General features: G+C 37.5%; 1 protein-coding gene across 5 annotated transcripts in view; it reads left to right on the plus strand.

Moving 5' to 3' along the window:
- Positions 1–18,999, plus strand: part of WASHC4 (WASH complex subunit 4) — a 38,799-nt gene extending 19,800 nt beyond the window's left edge. For 3 of the 5 annotated variants that reach the window (XM_030478088.1, XM_030478091.1, XM_030478092.1), the window contains 18 exons: positions 748–855; positions 2,634–2,780; positions 2,890–2,969; positions 3,884–3,989; positions 4,760–4,876; positions 5,820–5,988; positions 6,118–6,272; positions 7,660–7,734; positions 8,541–8,645; positions 9,063–9,197; positions 9,917–10,025; positions 10,715–10,781; positions 11,476–11,562; positions 12,095–12,242; positions 12,420–12,516; positions 13,011–13,207; positions 14,329–14,428; positions 15,758–18,999. In XM_030478088.1, coding sequence (XP_030333948.1) covers positions 748–855; positions 2,634–2,780; positions 2,890–2,969; positions 3,884–3,989; positions 4,760–4,876; positions 5,820–5,988; positions 6,118–6,272; positions 7,660–7,734; positions 8,541–8,645; positions 9,063–9,197; positions 9,917–10,025; positions 10,715–10,781; positions 11,476–11,562; positions 12,095–12,242; positions 12,420–12,516; positions 13,011–13,207; positions 14,329–14,428; positions 15,758–15,825 — 2,070 coding nt within the window. In that variant the 3' untranslated portion in view covers positions 15,826–18,999. The remainder of the gene's footprint in view (positions 1–747; positions 856–2,633; positions 2,781–2,889; positions 2,970–3,883; positions 3,990–4,759; positions 4,877–5,819; positions 5,989–6,117; positions 6,273–7,659; positions 7,735–8,540; positions 8,646–9,062; positions 9,198–9,916; positions 10,026–10,714; positions 10,782–11,475; positions 11,563–12,094; positions 12,243–12,419; positions 12,517–13,010; positions 13,208–14,328; positions 14,429–15,757) is intronic. The other 2 variants (XM_030478089.1, XM_030478090.1) reach the window with 2 other exon arrangements.
- The last annotated feature ends 380 nt before the right edge of the window (positions 19,000–19,379 follow it).

Genomic DNA, 19,379 nt, shown 5'->3' on the forward strand with positions numbered 1-19,379 from the left:
ACATTGGTAAGATTCCTGCCCAGGCTTCTCCAGGCTGAACAGTCCCAGCTCTCTCAGCCTTTCCTCATACATGAGATGTTCCAGTCCTTTAATTATCTTAATGGGCCTTGGCTGGAGTCTCTCCAGTATGTCCATGTCTCTGTTGTACTGACGAGCCCAGAACAGGACCCAGCACTTCCAGGCGTGGCATTACCAGTGCTGAGTAGAGGGGAAGGATCACCTCCCTTGGCCTGCTAGCAATACTGTCTAACACAGCTAAAGATACCATTAGCCTTCTTCATGTCAAAGGCACACTGCTGGCTCACGTTTCAAATTAGTGCCCACCAGGACCCGTAGGTCCTTTTCTGCCAAGCTGCTTTCCAGCTGGAGGACTCCCAGTGTATATTGGTTTATGGAATTGTTCCTCCCCAAGTGCAGGACTTTGCACTTCTGGTACTTTTTCCAAAGGGAAGTTACTCTGTTTTGAGGTAACTTCAGAAAGCAATAATGAACAGAACTGGATTATTAAAAAAAAAAACCCAAGCAACCAAACAACAAAATTTAGATCAGTCCTGAACTTTTTTACACTTCTGAATGGTTTGATTTTCTCAGTTTCTAAGAGTTAATCGTAACTGCTACAAACAGTATGCTACAAAGTGTAAAGAGTCCGTATTTACAGTGTGGATGAGTCACACAGCATAAAACCAAATTTTAAAGGCAACAGTTGCAGTAACTACCTGAACTTCTGTGTTTTGGGATTGACCTTAGGCAATAGAACACATGTTTTACCGAAGAAGTATGGTTGTGGCAGATTCTGTGACACACATTGCTCAGCATCTGCAGTATCAGGCTCTTCACACTATTTCTGTAGCCAAGGTATGTAATCCAAGTTCTAATGATTAACCTTCCCTATCTAAATGTTTAAAAAGGGCTTAATTTTAAATTAAAGTATTTTTCTTATTCTTGCAAAATTTGTAGTGTAGTGCTGTATCATAGTTGACAGATATAACCTTTCCAGTAGGTCAGAGCTTTGCCCTAAAAACTGTACAGCGCAGTGGTCATCTGGTTTTGACCAAGAATGGTTCCTCTCTTCCTCTAAACTGCTGCATCTCATCATGTTCTCGTGTTCTTTTTAGTTTTTACTTCTAGTGATTTTCACAAACTGACCTTTTATTACCTCTTTTCTGAGGTACATTCTTAAAGCAATCTGTTATAGGTCTAAGCAAGCAGGCTGTTACTTATTTAGATCTTTGCTTGGCAAAATAGCAGTGGTTAATACATGATGGCTAACAGGAGTCTAATGCTGCCATAAAGTCACTGTTTTGCTGTGGGGCAAAGTGGCTGCTTGTGATGAGACACTGTAATACCTACGTACTATATCTTACTATAAACAAGATCAGTTTATTACACATTTTGCTTATCAAATCTTGAATTTCTGAAGTCAGGGCAAATGGGAAAACAAGATTTTAGTATATCTATTCTGATGTATTACTGATTGTTCTTTCATCGCATTCCGTAGCAGAATTGTAAAATACTTATGCTATTGATATTGGTGCAGCTATTTAATTTTATTTGGTTTTAATCTCAGTTTGTGTATCTGGGATCTCCATGTTTTACTTTGTACTTAAAGTTGTCCTTTAAAAAACCTAGGTAGATAGATATAAATATGTATATGCATATATATCAGGAGCAGCATGAACTGAAGAAGTTCCAAGCTTCAAAGCTGCTAAGAAAAATGGTATATCTTCAAAGAGTTCACATATATTTAAATATAACTTTCATAGTCTTTTCAAAGGGTATCTGTAATTACAGATTATTTCTAAATGTATAGAAATATGCTGAGACTTGTGTGTTGAGAAGTATCGAAGAGAACAGGTCTGTGAACAATTCTTTATTTTGACTACTTGGAAAATGTAAAAAGCAAATGCTGGTAAATAGAAGGTTTTATTAGTACTAATATTTTTTTTATGTGCTCCACTTTGTTTCTAAGTGGTGTAAGGTCTAAGGCATATACCTAACATAGCTTTAGCATGTAAGGTTAGGAGCTTCATATTGAACATTCTTTCTTAGAAGAAGTTTTCTTCAGCTCTTGCATGAAACCATACCTCATCTGAGTCACGCTGCTACTCTCAAACACTTCTGTGACTTCAACTTCTTAGTTAGAAGGCTTGTTCCCTTCGTTTGTTCATGCAAATATGTTTGAACATAATATTTCTGATAAATTAGAATTTGTAGAAAATTGCAAGTTATTGTTATTACCATGTTTATACATCTTCTGACTGTTCAGCTGTAAACTGGATTTTGTTACCAATAACAGGGAGTCACTGATGAAGAAATAATTAGAAATTAAATTACATGTACCTTAGATCTAAACTTGCAATGCAGTTACATGCAGCTTGCACAGTATTTGTGTACTGTATGCCCTGACCCATGTTTCTGCTGAACTGCACGTATTGAAAGTGTATAGATAGGTAATACCACTGAATGGACAGGGAAGTGAATCTGGATTCAGTTAGCTCTGTTCACAAATAATAATTTGTTTGCAGAAATACTCAATTTATGACAAGTCCATAAGCTTTGGAAAGAAGAGGTAAATTATTGCTTTTAGGCTTAGGTGACCTTTCTCTGAATTTCTGTGTCTTTCTGTCATTAAGAAAAGAGTAATTTCTGATAAAAAGTACAGTGAACAACGCCTGGATGTCCTCTCTGCTTTGGTGTTGGCTGAGAACACCCTCCATGGGCCAAGTACGAAACAGAGGCGATTAATTGTTTCCCTTGCACTAAGTGTGGGAACACAGATGGTAAGTGCCATGATTGTTCCAGACCTATACGTGTTTGGTGTGGTGTCTTGTAAAGAAATATAATCTTGGGTTTTTTTGGTTTTTTTGGTTTTTTTATTTGTTTGCACAGAAAACTTTTAAAGATGAAGAACTCCTTCCCCTTCAGTTAGTTCTGAAAAAGCTAGACTTGATCAGCGAACTTATAGAGCGGTAAGTAGTGGTATGTAGTATATATAAGGCAGAGTAGTGTCACCTCGGGAGCTGGATCTTCTCTGTGTGAAGTGCAAAATCTGTTAGCTGCATGCTGGTGGTGATTTTTGCATGTATTGTAGACCAGGGATAGACAGACAGAATGCCTGAGCTAAGCCTGAAGTTTGCTAGTCTTTGAGCAAGTCATATTTACTTAACTGTTGCCAATTTGGTAATCCACTTTTCTGATTGTTTAGAAATGCTGTCGTTTTCTTGGTTGACTTGGCTTTATGTTAAGCTAAGGTCTTCCTCTTAACCCAACTCCTAAATTTATGAATTAATACCACTCTGGGAGATCAGGCTGTCAGTTCATGTGTGACACCGTGTCTTACTGCTGCTTTCAGTGGACACTCAAGTTACATCATGTTGATTCTCTGAAGGCCAGGTAAATACCTGGGTTCCATGCATACTTTATGGAGAGAGACAAACACCTCCAGTGGATGACTCATGGGATAAATTCCTGGGATAAGTATTGTATGCTGGTTCTATCAAGAAAGGCCTGTTTCTTTTTTGATTTACAAGATAAACTTCGAATATATGTTTGACCTCTGGGTTGCTAATTGCATGAATAGGAAAATAGTTATTTAAGAATTTGCTGTAATGTAAGGTCTTATTCTTTCAGAGACTGAGTAAACCTCTTTTTCTAAAGCACATATCTTTTATTTATAAATAGTCTAGTGGAAAACCAGAAGTAAAATGTTCATTATTAAACAACTTTCTTTTGAAGGTCAATGCATCTGGAACATTAAAGTAACCATGTAAAACTTAGGCTTGAAAAGCAGTTGTCTTTAGTTTAAACACACTAAAATAAATATCACTGTGTTAAAGGATGGCCTCTTCCAGTTCTGTGTCTAATAAGTAATTTTGTATTCTAGAATTCGAGCACAATGTGACTGTTGTTTCTTGTACTGGCATCGAGCAGTCTTTCCAATCTATTTAGATGATGTGTATGAAAATGCAGTTGATTCTGCTAGATTGCATGTAAGTAATACTGTTAGCAATGTTAAGAAGCTGCTGTAGTGGGAGGGATTTAGAGGAGGAGAGGATAAAGCTTAGACTGAAACACTTAAAAAAGCTCAAAAAAAGTAAAACTCAGCAAGAGTTACTACTGAGACAGAAATTTCTTCTCAGTCTGGAGAATACAAAAGCAATCTTTGTTCTAAATCTGATTAAAGCATATCTATTTGCTCTAAAAAAATCAGGTTGTCACTGTTAACTCTGGTTCTCTGTGTGTCTGTCTCTCTGTTCTTCTCTTAATTCATTCTAATTTGAAATTTGAACACCTTTTGCTAGACTTGAACATTAAAAGTCTTTGTTCTACATTGGGGTTAAGTATTTCTAAAGCACATATCACTACGTTCAGTTGTTCTGTAGCTTTTTCCGCCCCCCATCTCTCTGTCCCTCTTTGAAGTATCAGGTATCTGCTGCAAAAGTGAATCATGCTTTGGCATGCTAATCCTGAGAAAAATTAATCGTCTGTTCTAGTATTGTGCATGCCATGGTCAATTTCAGTGCTAAAATGAATATAGTACAAATAATTTCACATAAAATAGCTAATAATTATGACCTTCCAGTAAACACATCAGTAGCAACTAAATTGAGTGGAAACTTCAGTAGGGCTTGTGAAGTCTGTATTTAATAATAGTGGGAAGACTAGAGATTTTGATTCATTTGTTAGCTTTGAACACTGTTTGAGATATTGTTGACATGTCTGTCAATCTGTTGGTTAAGCATAATAGTTTCTTTTTTAGTATATGTTTAGTGCACTGCGGGACTGTGTACCTGCTATGATGCATGCAAGACACTTGGAATCTTATGAGGCGCTTCTGGAATGCTATGACAAAGAAATCATGGAAGTGCTCAATGAGGTAATTTGTTGTGAATGGAAATTAAAGACAACACTGTGCTTGGAATATCTTACAGGTCAGCATCTGTTGTACCAAACGTGATATGATTTACAGAAGTAGCACAGAGATTGTGCTTTTTTGTGCTTTTGAGATTGGTGTGAAGTATTTTAACAAATAAGGAAGCATTCACTGATGATTTTGGTTATTTAAGACCTGTCGCTAATGGTATCTGGCTGGGAACATGAAAATACTGCACTCTAAATTACTTAAGTTGGCAAAACCTCAGTTACAGATTTGGCTACGAAAACAGAAGAGTGCTTTTAGTCAGATTAGGATCTGATGTATGAATGCCTAAAATAAGTGCTACTGTTCTTTGTATGCATGGCTTTTAGTAGTGAAGACTCTGTAAATGTAGTTAGACTCTTTAATGAATTATTATCTACAAGTATGAAGGGTGCTTGACAGAAAGAAAAAGAGAATTCGGATTTCCCAAGTTCTGGGTTTTTTGACCTAGGTTTTCACACTTATTAAGTAGTTCAAACCCAAACATAATGTATTCTGCAAAAAATCGGGCCAAATTGCTTATTGCAAGACTCCTCCTCACTGAGTTAAGTGTTATTATCTAGATAGCCTTAAGCCTAGCTCTCCTTAAGATGAAAAATGAGAATACTTCAGTTTAAATTATGTTAAACTCATGTGGAAGTTTTAATTATGTACAGAATGGCATTAGGTAGTTAAACCTTTACCTTTTCTGAGCTATTGTGTACTAGAATAAGGACAAAGGAAATTAATAACTCTAGTTCCCATGTATTGATTCACTGTGACTTGTGTGGCCCTGCCGAAGCAAAGCTGTCTTCACTAGTTTAATCAGACTTTCATATATCTCTGGAGAGAAATGTTAGTTCTGCAAACAGAGGATTGTAGGCGGACACTGAACATGGCTTTTTTTTTCTTCCCCAAACAGCACTTACTGGACAAGTTATGTAAAGAGATAGAAAAGGACCTGCGCTTATCAGTTCATACGCACCTAAAGCTGGATGACAGAAACCCCTTCAGAGTTGGTATGAAGGATCTAGCTCACTTCTTCTTTCTGAACCCAATACGTTTTTTCAATCGATTCATTGACATAAAAGGTGAGGAGTTACACATTTTCTTGATTCTATTACTTTCATCTCTGTTGCACTTTAGCTTTTCACTTCTTTCTACACTCCCCTAACTAAATGGGTAGTATTGTTTTAGTTCATCCTTCTATATGTTTACAGCTTATGTAACTCACTATTTGGACAAGACCTTCTACAATTTAACGACTGTAGCTCTTCATGACTGGGCCACCTACAGTGAAATGAGAAACCTAGCAACTCAACGGTATGGTTTAAGTATGACTGAAGCACATCTTCCCAGCCAGACTCTGGAACAGGTACAGTGCCCACAAGATATGAATATTGTTTGTTCCATTAAACTGTCATACTGGCTAGCCATTCAAAGGACTGAGTTGTTGAAAGTACCAAGAGTAGAGAACTGTTTGGAAAAAGTGGTCTTTAATTTCTGGTTGAGTTCCAAGACAGGATCTTTAGTTACCTTTGGAGATAACACCAATATTGGTTAATTTCATGTTGGACTTGTATCATTAATTTTTTTTAACATTAGATTTAATAACATGAAAGTGGGTATACAAAGTCAGAACATTTTCTTGACAATTCAGTATCAGCAATTTGGCAAGCAATACAGCTGGAATATAACTGTCACAAGTCTGGAATGACCTTTGATGGGTTTTTTCCCAGGTTTATTGCTTGCTTCTCAGCAGGTTCTACTCTGATCATCAACAGAAACTCTTTCACAGACTGGGCATTGACGACTTTGGGACATCCCTGAATAGCTTAATAGGAGAGTGACTCAGAGCCTCCTAGAAACTGCTGAATATAGTTACATATAGAGTAAAGTAGTAGTCTCGCCAAGTTAATGGTGAATGCACTCGTTGTTACAGGGTTGATGCAAAAGAAATTAAACTTGCATATTTTTGAAGACTTTCCTTCAAGAGTTTTAATGTCTTTGAAATTTTTGGCAGTTAGCTTCATTCCCTCCTTTAGGAAACCTCTTAGAAATACAGCCTTCACCACACAAAAAAATGTTTGTGATGGCTGTGTCTTCCTAAGTTGAAGGAGGGTGTAGAACTAAGAACTCTCGCTGCTTCTTGGTACAGAAGTCCTGTGGATTAGTTTAAGTTTCTAGCTTTGGCTTTCTGTTGGCAATATTTGGCCATCACAGTGTTACAAAGAATTAAGTCATTTCACAGCATCGGTTTTGTAACATTCGTTCTGGTATGCGCTTTACTTCAAAACAAAGTCACCCCACACTCCATTCCCCTCCAGCCCCAGCAAAATCCTGATAAAATCCTTGGCTCAACCGTAAATAGAGCATAATAGATTAAAGGGCATCCTCTCTATGCACAATGATACTAAAGGGACTCCTACAAGCAAAATTTTAATTGGGGCTTGTAGTATAGACTGGAGGATTTCTTAGTTTCAGGGGAAGCTGTAAGAAAAACAGGGGTAGCTGGAAGAAAAACAGGCAGAAGAGTAAACGTTAAAACAGGAGCTCAGCTTCTGTTTTCTCCTTTAAGCATTATCTTACAGACATCGAACAAAAATTAAGAGATTCTTCATTCTGCAAAGTGAAAACATTGCTTTTGAAAATGCTTTCACGTAACTACAGAAATAGTATTTGTGCACCTTAGTGGGTTAGACGTGTCAGTAGTTCCTGAGAATTTTTATCGTAATAATTCTAAATAGATAATATTGTTTCAGGGTTTGGATGTTTTGGAAATCATGAGAAATATTCATGTTTTTGTATCCCGCTACCTCTACAATCTGAATAATCAGGTAAGGTATATCCTGTGCTTTTTCCTGGATTTGGCTCTTATTTGAAGGGATTGAGAAATGCAGAAATAGTAGACATGTAAGAAAAACTAGAGCTCAACATACTTCATAATGAGTTGTAAAACAGCTGTTGTCTAGAAAAACATCTTTAGGGATGCTGTAGATAGGTCTTGGAGAATGTTCTCTAAGCGTGTTTTGAGTACAGTGTGCCAGTAGGATCACTCCATGTTAGATATTCCCTAGAAGCTATGAGAAGGCAGCAAGGGTAATTGGCTGCTATCTAAGGGCATACTAACTATGTGATTTACAACTTGAAAAAAGGGTATCTGCAAAAGGGTTATTGGAGAGATGAAGCAGTGAATGACGTGGAGAATGTGTACAGGGAACAACCCTTTGTGGTTTCTCACACTGTGAGAATGAGGACCACTTTCCTTAAAGAAAAGGAAGTACTTTATCTTCATAGCACGTAATTCAGTAGTGGAATTCACTATCATTGTATATAGTGGGGCCAAAAGTACAAACAGGTGCCAAAAGAGGTTAGACCAATTAATGTAGGATATAGTCTCAATAAATGTGAGAGTTTGGGTGCAACGTTTGCCTTGGAATTGTTGAATTGCTGCTTTGCAGAAACTGGAAGAATCTACCAGATGAAGTTTATTGTATGCATGCTGGATTTTCTTGGTTCTTTCCCTAATCATCAGTTACTGGCTGCTCTTAGAAATAGAATATGTGTTTACCTACATTGATAACTTATTACAGAATCAGTTTTGGGTAAATAACTTCATTTTTTTTCTCCCTCTGCTTCCCAGATCTTCATTGAAAGAACAAGCAATAACAAACACTTGAACACTATCAATATCCGACACATTGCTAATTCAATTCGGACTCATGGAACAGGAATCATGAACACAACAGTGAGTATCTTTTGCACTGCTGTTGAATATTTTTTTTAATAGTGTACAAAAGCCTTCAAACTCTTGCATCCCCTAATGGTTTATTTGGTTATGCAGTTTTAATAATGCAATAATCATATGCTGTTTGTATTAACGAAATAATTCAGTCCTTGGACATGACACAAATCAGTATCACAGTCTCTTGGGAGTTATGCCACTTCCAGTTGTTACATGAAAGTTAATGCAGAGATCTAAAAACACATCAGAGAAAATACAGATGTTCTGGTGGGACTCTAAATTTCAGTGAAGAGAAATAAACTGGGTAGACAGTTCCATATACATACAAGTTATTTGAGAATCTACTGAAAATAGGTTGCTGGATATGTTTGTTACTTTGCTAACTTGTCTTGATTTGACTTTTTTTTTTCTTAATTCTAGGTAAACTTCACATACCAATTTTTGAGGAAAAAATTCTATATTTTTAGCCAGTTCATGTATGATGAACATATCAAATCCAGACTTATCAAGGACATCAGATTCTTCAGGGAAGTCAAGGATCAAAATGATCACAAGGTATAGTAATTTTTGAAGGATTGATAGTAACTTGGATAAAAATGCTACTTTCATGCAGCAAACCATAACAATCCTATTATTTAAATGTGTGTTTCCAGACAAAGTGACAGATTTTGTCCTAGCAAAATACAGTGTTACAAAAGTCTGTTTTCAGAGGGCTTTGTTTCATTACGGCTGCTCTGTAAGTATAATGTTGGCTAAAATCATTCGGTGACCTGAAAATGATGATTTGATGGAGTCGTAGTGTAATGGAGGTTCTAAACTTCTAGGCCAAATCATGCTTAACAGTTGTTATCAGTTTTGAATAATAAGATTATTCAAATTGAATCCAGAATTATGTGAACTTGTAGCACTTGCTCCAGTATGGCGAGTTTTGGGGATGAAGGTCTGATTTTCAATGCTGGAAAATTCATTTCTCAAAAATGTGAGAGACAATGCATTTAGTAAAAGAGACTGCCAGCTTCTTTGTATGTCAAATGCTTATTTCTTGTAGGAATATTTTCTTGTTCACAGTAACACTTCTATTTCACTTCTCAGCTTGCAGAAGTGACTTAGCCATATGACTTCTGTGCACTAAAATGGGTAGGCAGGTGGTATAATTTATAAAAAAGCTGTAGATGTGAGGTAGGAATATATTACAAATATAATTGTATTGACATGATGAAAAAAATTAAGGATGGATAATTATTCTTACAAATTATTCTAAAATATTTTTCTAGTATCCCTTTGAAAGAGCAGATAAATTCAACCGTGGCATCAGAAAACTTGGAATAACCCCGGATGGCCAGAGCTATCTGGACCAGTTCAGACAACTCATAAGTCAAATTGGTATGAAATGCTATCTAAGACAATGTTATAAATGTTATTAAATGGAAGAGATCTTCATCGTCTAGTAACTTAACTTTTAGGTCAGGCTAAAACTAGCTTTAACTCTATTCAGATGCAAAGTGCTTCATTTGTACCCCATGTGAAATAAATGCTCTCACCTAATTACACAGAAATGGTCCTTGCATGTCTTAATCTAAAATATAGCTACAGTTTGCCAGGATGCCTGTTCCCTTCTGACTTCTATTCAGGTTGAGTATATTTCCCAGTAAAAAAAAACAACAGTACTAAGTTCATGTATTTCAGAAAATGGCCATATATTCAGCTGAAGTAACTTTGGAAGTTGCTTCAAAGTAATGAAGTAACATTACAATGGTATTTTCAGTCATTGATGCTGTAGATGAGTAGGACTGATCTGAACTTGCAAGTGTCTCATGTGCCCAGTGGAGTTTGTACTATTTTGCTCTTACGCTATCACTGAAGTGAACACAGCCTTGCTAGGTGATGCATTTGTGTTTTATTTCTCTGTGTAGACTTGTGATACCAGGGTTCAGTGTAATGTGGCTTTCAGAAGAGTTTCTTTGCCAGAAGTATATGGCAACTTTACATTTCAGAGCTTATAGGAGTTATGAAGAGTGTGTGTGTATTTAAGTCATTACGGATTACTTCCTTGTTTTTTCTTGTTTTTAAAGGCAACGCTATGGGTTATGTACGAATGATAAGATCTGGTGGACTTCACTGCTGTAGCAGTGCAATTAGGTACTTACAGAAATACTCCTTTTTCTGTTTGTTCCTTCTCATTCCTTTGCTCCCTATTCATGCTGATATTCCCTATGTTCTTACAATTCCCCATAAATTTTGAAAAGGTCCATTTTTATGCCTTTATTAAAGTGGTATTATCAAAACCAGTGCTGGAATTCAGAACAGTACTACCATTGCTATAAACCACTGGAAATCAAACAAATGTGGAAAAAACCTTCAAGAAAGTTAATAGAGCTTACATGTAAGTTATTAGTTCTTAATTAAGTCAGTAATTGCTGATGTTAATCACATCAGGGTGCATTAAGGAAAAATAGTACAAGCCTTGAGGAACTTGGGAAAAACATTCCTTTGATACTTCGTTCTGCATAGATGATTGTGTTTGTTTAGGGTCATTAAAAATAGTGACTTTTTACAGAAGTAGTTGTTTTTCTTGCAAATAGTAGTAAACTTACAGTTAATCAAGGGCAGCAAGTGCTAGAGAGGGGAGATGTTAGCCTGATAAACGCAGAAGTACAAATAATGTGTGTGTTCTAGAAGTGAAATTAATAGTGCCTGGGTGTCAATGGTGTGGCATATATGCTTTAACTTCAGCTAAGTAGTTTGAGCCCAGAAAACTAAATTAACTGAATTATAAGTTAAGGTAGTGAACATAGACAATTGAGCATAATCCTAACAAACAGTAAATTCTCAGGTTTGTTCCTGATCTGGAAGATATCGTTAACTTTGAGGAGCTGGTAAAAGAAGAAGGACTCTCAGAAGAAACACAAAAAGCAGCAAGGTACCCTAATATCATGCTTCTGGGGTCTAAGGCAGGGATGGGATGACAGAATGGTAATTTTAAAGTTAAAAATACAGCTGTTAGTTGCATGTGTATGTGTGCTAAAAGTTCAACTGACTTTATGCAAAAATACTTTCTCTTCTTTGAACAGAGAAGATGGAAGCAGTTGTTTTAAAAATGAGAAGTGCCATTTGTACCAATAGACAGTTAGAACTTGGTTTCTTGATAAAATTCTTGTGGTTTAAAGGCTAACAGGCTTTCCTCACCTTGTGTCTGACATCTGCTTTAAGAATATTCAGGGCCTTAGGAAAAAAACACTCCAAATATGCTATTTATAGGCCTTTTTGGAGAGAATTAAATCAAGAAACATGATTCAAGGTGGGTGTAGAGGTGAGGTGTAATCTTGGACATTAATCTAAATACTGGATTGTGGGTGTAGCCAAAGGGTGAAGAGAGGGTTGCTACCCCAAGGGGTGAGTAAGCAAAGAAACTTCCAGCAGAAAGCAGGTAATACATTGCTTGTTTTTTGCAGACAGTTGGACTCTGTCCTCAGTGACCTCACGCGTAACTTTGCAGAGGGAACGGAGTACTTCAAAATGCTTGTGGATGTATTTGCTCCTGAATTCCGCAGTCCAAAGAATATGCATTTGCGGAACTTCTATATAATCGTTCCTCCACTGGTTAGTGTTTGCGTTTCCACTACTTAAGTTTAAAAAATTTATCACATCAGATTTGTGTTTAAATTAGCAGAGTTTTAGGTGGGGAAATATATTGATAGGTAAAAGCATGTATGAAAATACCTTTTAAAATTTGTGAGCTTCTCCTGATGATTCCAAGACAGCTTTTCGCTCTTTCAGACCCTCAATTTTGTAGAGCATTCAATCAGTTGCAAGGAGAAATTGAATAAGAAGAACAAAAGTGGAGCAGCCTTCACTGATGATGGGTTTGCCATGGGTAAGTTTCAGCATGCTGACTAGCCTTTGGCTAGGCCAACATAATGGATATTTGCAAGAAAAGCTTCTTTTTGTTTGTGTTTTTGTGTGTTCCTGTAATTAAACATTCCATGATTTAAATTTGGGTTGTCTTGGCTTCAGCACAATGGATTTGAGGGCTACTGTTGTGTTCAGAATCTCTTAAGCATGGAATAGCTGTGTATGGGAGCAGAAAGCTTTGTATGTTGGTGCTCCCCAGTTTCTTTCAAAGCTTGCAGATCTCAGCAGATGAGAAGGTATGCAAGTCTTTGGGTAAGTTTTGGGTTTTCAAAAATGGAAGCTATTGAAGCTTGTTCTTTATTAGCATTTTTTTCCTTGTAGATTTAATTGTAAATTAATTGCAATTTAAATTGTATTTGTGAGAATTATCAACGTAAGCTGATCCATTAAAGATATTCATAAAACATTTTACAAATTACATGTTGACTTTGGTACATGGTTTGTTAATGACTACAGGTGTGGCTTACATTCTGAAGCTTTTGGATCAATACCAGGAGTTTGATTCTCTGCACTGGTTCCAGTCTGTTAGAGAGAAGTATGTGAAGGAAATAAGAGCAGTAGCTAAGCAACAGAATGTGCAGTCCACTAATCAAGATGAAAAACTACTACAAACTATGAACCTTACCCACAAGCGACTGGAAGTTTGTTTACAGGTAGAGCACGGCTGTATTGGCTGTTCTGTGTTGAGTTCTGCACTTACCCATTACAATTCAGGCATCTGATGGAGCTTATTAAGAGCAAAAACCATAGAGCATGGTCTACAGTGATAATGCAAAAAGAATATGAAGACTTGAGGTGTGTGATCCAGAGAGGATGTCGTAAGTGTTGATGATACTTTGAGTGAGGCAGGAACTTGACCTGGTTGACTGGAAGTCTTTGTCCCATGGAGTCTGAAATCTAATCTAGTGCAACTAAAACCTAAATGCTTAAATAGGAGAGAATAATTTCTTGGTTAGATTTCTTTTAACAAAGATTTTACATAACACTGTGATCCCCTCAGGCTTACTTAGAATCACAGAATGGTTTGGGTTGGAAAAGACCTTAAGATCATCTAGTTCCAACCCCCTGCAGTGGGCAGGGACACCTCACCCTAGACCAGGTTGCTTGGCTGTTAATTCTGAGCCGCTAAGTTGAATGATGCACTAGCTGTCAAATAGAGGAAAGATGCATTTGAATTTCGAAGCACAACAGTTCAGGTTTCATCAATATTGTAAATGCTTTTCATCTCACTCTGCTGTTGATTTGAAGTGGCTGTGGGACAAACATGTAGCTGGCTGTCTATAAATAACCTGTGATGATGATCTGTAAAGGCACATCTGTTGAAATAGATAAAGCCCTATATGTCCTCATGACTCCCATGAGTGTGCGCTCTTTGGTCCTCTGCTGTTAAAAAAACAACATTGCTGAACCTTGTTCAGAAACTGATCAAGCTTGTGGTCATTTAAATTTTTGGCTGGCATGATTTGCCATGAGCAAATTGCTCCAAATTCTCACTGCTCTTACAAACCTCATTTTCAGCCTCAGTAGATTAGTGACAGATTTATTACACTGATTCTGCTTTGCTTAAATTACCCTTTAAAGTTTTTGGCTGACATCTGCTTTGTAAAATGCATGGAACAAGGAATGAATGGAGGAAGATTTTTTTTCAAGAACATTTAAGTCATTTAGAAATCTAATTGCCTTTAGATGCTTCTGAGAAATCCTAATTATATCTGTCTACAAATTCATTCTTGTGATATACACTGACACTCCTTTTCTGTATCTTTTCCCTTAGGAATTTGAACTCCTTTACTTCTCACTCAGTAGCGCAAGAATCTTTTTCAGAGCAGATAAAACTGCAGCAGAAGAAAACCAGGAAAAGAAAGAAAAAGAAGGTGAGTGAATGCTATACATAGAACACCTTGGCATATAAGAGAGTGCCTTAGTAGGGAAGGTATTTTCTTGCTGGTGTGTTCATTCAGTATTCCAGAAAGTATTTTATGGGGCTTAAGGGTGATTGGAGCAGTAAAGAACAGCTCACAGAGGCTGCCTTTGGAATGGGTGAATTTCAAGCTGGATTTGAGGGCTGTGGGTAGGACAACATGACCAAAAAAGCCCCCAAAAACCCAATCAACCCCAAAAACTCTGGGACAGGGAGAATTGCATACTTGCAGTTAATACTAAATTCAGTAAATTCAGCATCATACTTACCCTCTTAATTACCAATTTTGACAGTGACAGCCTTTTCTGCACAACCTTAGCTAATGATGCAGATACTGTGACTTTCAGATGTTTATGGTATATTTTGGTCTACCATTGAATTATATTCAAAGAGTAAGATCTTAATTTGTGGTATGGTCCCTTGACGAGGTAACAAACATGAATATCTTGTGGTTTATATTCATGCTTATATATTGTTCTGGAAGATTCTCTTGGGTATGGGAAAACTCTTTTCAAAGAAATGAGAATGCTCCCAAGGATCAAGATATAGAAGTGCAGTTCAGTCACAAGTGATTTAGAAACTGAGGTAGCAGTATATGAAAAATGGAGTTGGTAAATAATTTCCCACTGTAGTTCTGACAAAAGCGTAAGTGTTTGAGATTACAGTCACTGGACCCAAAGGTCAGTTTTCTTCTGTACTGGGAAAAGAGTTTGTAAAGAAAGAAGTCTTTTAGCATTAATTTATATTAGATCATATTCAGTGAAGTTGCTCAAATTGTGGTTCAACTCAAAAAGAAATAAAACCCAACTACAAGCATTGTGGTGGGTAAGAATAGTACATATTACCCTAACTGCTTTATGAGAGCATCATGTAGATCACCAAGTACTTAATTTTAGGTTAAATATCCACTGTTGTGATAAATATTCAGTTCCCTGAAAAATATTTTGTGGTGAGAAAAGCTTGAAATGTATACCAGGGTGCAAAGTTTTGAACATGGTAATATCTTTGCTTTCTACCATAATACTTGGACTGGGACTCTGCTGACATGTGAGCATGTGTACATATTGTTTACACAAGCTTCTGATAGAAGAAACCTTTCACCCCAAATAGAGATTTCCTCACAGAGCCAGGACCCTTTGTGCTGCAAGGTCAGTTTGCATGTGCTGGCCGTGGTGTTACCAAGTATGTTAGGACATCAGCGTAATATAGATGGTAAGACTTTGCTTTTACTGCCTTGAATAAAATGATAGATGTGATCTGTGTCTTCATTTTTTTTTTGTAGAAGAATCTGTTAAAGCCACCAATGGAGAACTCCCCAACTCAACGCCTGCAGATCCTGTTGTGAAATGATGTGGCTGGTATGGGTGATGATTACTTACTCAAATAATTCATGTTATCATCATCAGTAACACTCTGTAGGGGTTAAAAGCTCTAGATTTGATTTACTCGCTCTGTTAAACCCAAGAGAAAATGTACAGTAGTAGACTAGCATCCAGTGAGGCTAGATCTGTGTTTGTCTATATTTCCTAGAGGAACTCCTATTTTTCAGGAGTTTCCATTATTTACAGCACTTTGTTTAGATTGAAAATAATAATAAAAAATATTGACCTTGGAGGTAGTTATTTTAAAGTGCAGATAAAAAAACTTACTAATTTTTAGATGCATTCTTGCATCTCTAACATAGCATTAAAAAAAGACTCATAGGCCACTGGTCTAAGATTCGAACTGGTGCATCTCTTCAACCAGGAAAAAATTGAACCAATTGCATATCTGTAGTCCAAAAAAGAATTCAGACATGTTTTTATGAAGTCCTGTTGTATTTAATGCAGTCACAGATTACACTGTGGGTGTAACAGTGTATATTGTGAATGCATGTTAGTTATTAAACAAAATGGAAGTCCTTCTTAATGTTTTATTCAACAAACCCTTATTATTAGTACAGAGAGTATTTGCACTGTGGGAACTGAGGATCCTGTCAGGCGTTTATTTATCCCTCCTGTTTTTTAACCCTCCTATCAGAGAAAGGGGAAAGCTGGAAAAGTTAACGTAATAAATTACTTCTCATTTCATACCCAAGGTCTGATTTGCATCCACAGAAGTAAGGAAATCCAGAGCCAAGAGAGAACCACAATCAGCTCTTCCTTTTATGACCAGGCACTGTGTGATGAGTGTCTGTAACTATTAAGTGATCTTACAGTTCATGAATATGTTGTGCCTAATCGCAAGTTTCAGCCTCAATGCTGTATTTCCTGGCCTTTGTAGGCTTGTTGTACCGTCCGTGTTGTTCATACAGTCTTACATGCCTGATTGTTAACAATAATTGCACTGCAGGCTTCAGAAGCTGCTGAACACTGTGAGAACTCTGTATAAATGTAACATCCATTAATGCCTGCAAGTAGAGGTTTTAGATTGTGCAAGAGTTACTCAGATTCCTAACTTCAGTAAGTAGCTAGACTTAGCCTAAAAGTAAACCCCACTCTCAGTAAAAGATAGGGTTTTGTTTTAATCTCCCAGAACATAAAACACTTCTAGGTCGTAGTAACTAGAATAAACTACTCTAGTCAGTCCAACGGAGAATTACTTTTTAGGGTTTTGGTTTTGACACTCTTCACCATAGTTTTAGACCATCCATACCAGCTTCTTTCATCTCTTCTCATTACAAAAAAAAGGTGATGTTTTAGTGGTTCAAATTGTTCCACCCACCCTGGGTCACTAAGACAATTCCTGTTGTAATTCTGATTCGCCCTTTTCTGCCAGTCACTTTGATGTTCAGAAAACTAGGACAGATGTTTTGTTGCAACTGGAAAGACCAGACTGATACTAAAGTCCTTTTGGTCCTGGAAACAAGACACAGAAGCTTCATGGACTGTATAAATCAGCTGGGCTCATTACAAGTTTGAATTCATTGTCAGTGCAGAGACTGCCCTAAAGAATGCTGCATTACTTGAGTTATAATTTTTGCTTTTTTTATTTTGATACAGGTATTTTTTTTTAATTTGTGTACACTTCCTTTTTTTTTGACCAAATTGTGCCCGCACTGAACACTCGGTAGCGCTGCCGAGATCAGCCGCCGCGCTACTGCTGCTGCTGCTCATTCCCATCCTGTTGCAATTGCAGTGTGTATTTCCATATTCCTATCTCAGCTGAAGTCCCAGGAGTTCTTGGCTTGGAATGGCCAAGCGCTGCATTTTCTCCAGCAGCTGCAGAGTCATGCATAGATGGTGTCCAGTCCCCTCGGGGTGGACTTGCTAGGTAGATATGCACAGTCAAGATGTTACCTGCCCTCTAATGAAATCTATGCTTTCTCTTCCTTCTAGATAGGAGACACTATCTATCTTGGATAGGTAATACATTGCAATTGAACATGCAGTGGACTGTGCATTTTCTCAATGTATGGTGGTGGTTAACTCCTGTGGTTCTGGTGATGGCAATTCCGCAGGCAAAACGTAAGCCTATTTTTATAGAACCCTGTTTAATCTGGGAGACCTGAATGTATACTATATGTGGCAGAAATATATACATACACATAAATATGTACAGTGATAGTAGAGCTATTCTTGCTAATACAGGATAGTAGTTTATATTTCCTTCTTTTTGTCATGTAGCAGCATATATACACACTATTTTTCTCATCTGAAATACGAGGTGGGTCCTGGATTTGGATGTGTCACACACCCCTCTGTCAGCGAGAGGCACATTAAATCTTTTTTCCCTTCCACAATGAGCTGGAGGGGGTGCAAAGGTCTTGCTGTGGTGCTACTTCTATTTTCATTGCTTTTGCCCTCCTGTTCTGATTATGGGAACAAAACAGAGCCTGGTTTGGAGGTGAGACTGTGGAGCTAAAACAAAAACATCCCCCCAACTAAACTGAATGCTCTCACTCAAAATTGCCAGGGGTGATGAAAGAAAGGTGAGAATGATGCATTTGCTGCAGAGACATAATGCAGGTCACTAGGTTTCTTCCTTCAAGACAGGAGCAGAACTAGGCTGAAGTGCAGCCTCTCTGCCGAGAAGGCAGCTGCCACTGCTGCCCTCGTGTGCTCAGGCTTGTGTCAAGCAGCAGCAGCTGCTCTGCCAGAGGTCTTGCAACCTGCTTCTGGTATGGCACTGTGCCTTTTTGTGCCAGAAGCCAGTGGGCTGCCTTGCTGGTCCTCCTTCTAGCATGGGGGTTAGGGAGAGTGGAGCCAGCTGATGCTTAACTCAGCCCCAAAAGGTATTTGCAGTGAGTGGTCTCTAAGTGATGGTCCCAGTGGCACCCAACTGCTCTGGGCTGCATGGGACTGGTGCTGAAGGGTAGATTCCGGAGGTCTTCATGTGGTCTGTAATTGGAAGTAAATTTGAGTTTTCATCTGACATCCATTAACAACAGCTGTTTTCAGCTTCTCAGGTACAAAGGACCAAATGTAACACTTAATGTTTCCTAACTCAGTGTACAAAAGGGTATTTTGTTACCTCGGTCTCTTTGGTTTGTGAGTAGAGAACATTATGTATATAAAACTGTGTTAATAAATGCAATTTTGAGAACCTCATTCTCCGTGTCTTCAGTAACATCAGTTCAGCAGGTGTTTATTTATTTTTAATAAGAAGACAGCTTCAACTTTTATGAAGTTTTTGTCAGTTACTAACAGTTTTCTTCCATGGTTCTTCTAAGCATCCAACAACTAGCTAAACTGAATTTATTCCATGTCAAACAACACTTGCAAACTGGGATCTTTCAGATGCTGTAGCACAGATTCTGCTTACAGAAAATCTAGTTTCTGAGTAAGTAAGTGATTGAGTTAAATTAAGTTCAAGGAATTTCAGTCATTTGTTCTGGTTACCTCATCTTGATTAATACAAACTCCTGGCATAGATTATATCTCCCCACCCCCCAATACGAAATGTTTGTTTTGTTTGTTCTTGCA

Source organism: Strigops habroptila, chromosome 3 (genome assembly GCF_004027225.2).
Source record: "Strigops habroptila isolate Jane chromosome 3, bStrHab1.2.pri, whole genome shotgun sequence".
Lineage (NCBI taxonomy): Eukaryota > Metazoa > Chordata > Aves > Psittaciformes > Psittacidae > Strigops > Strigops habroptila.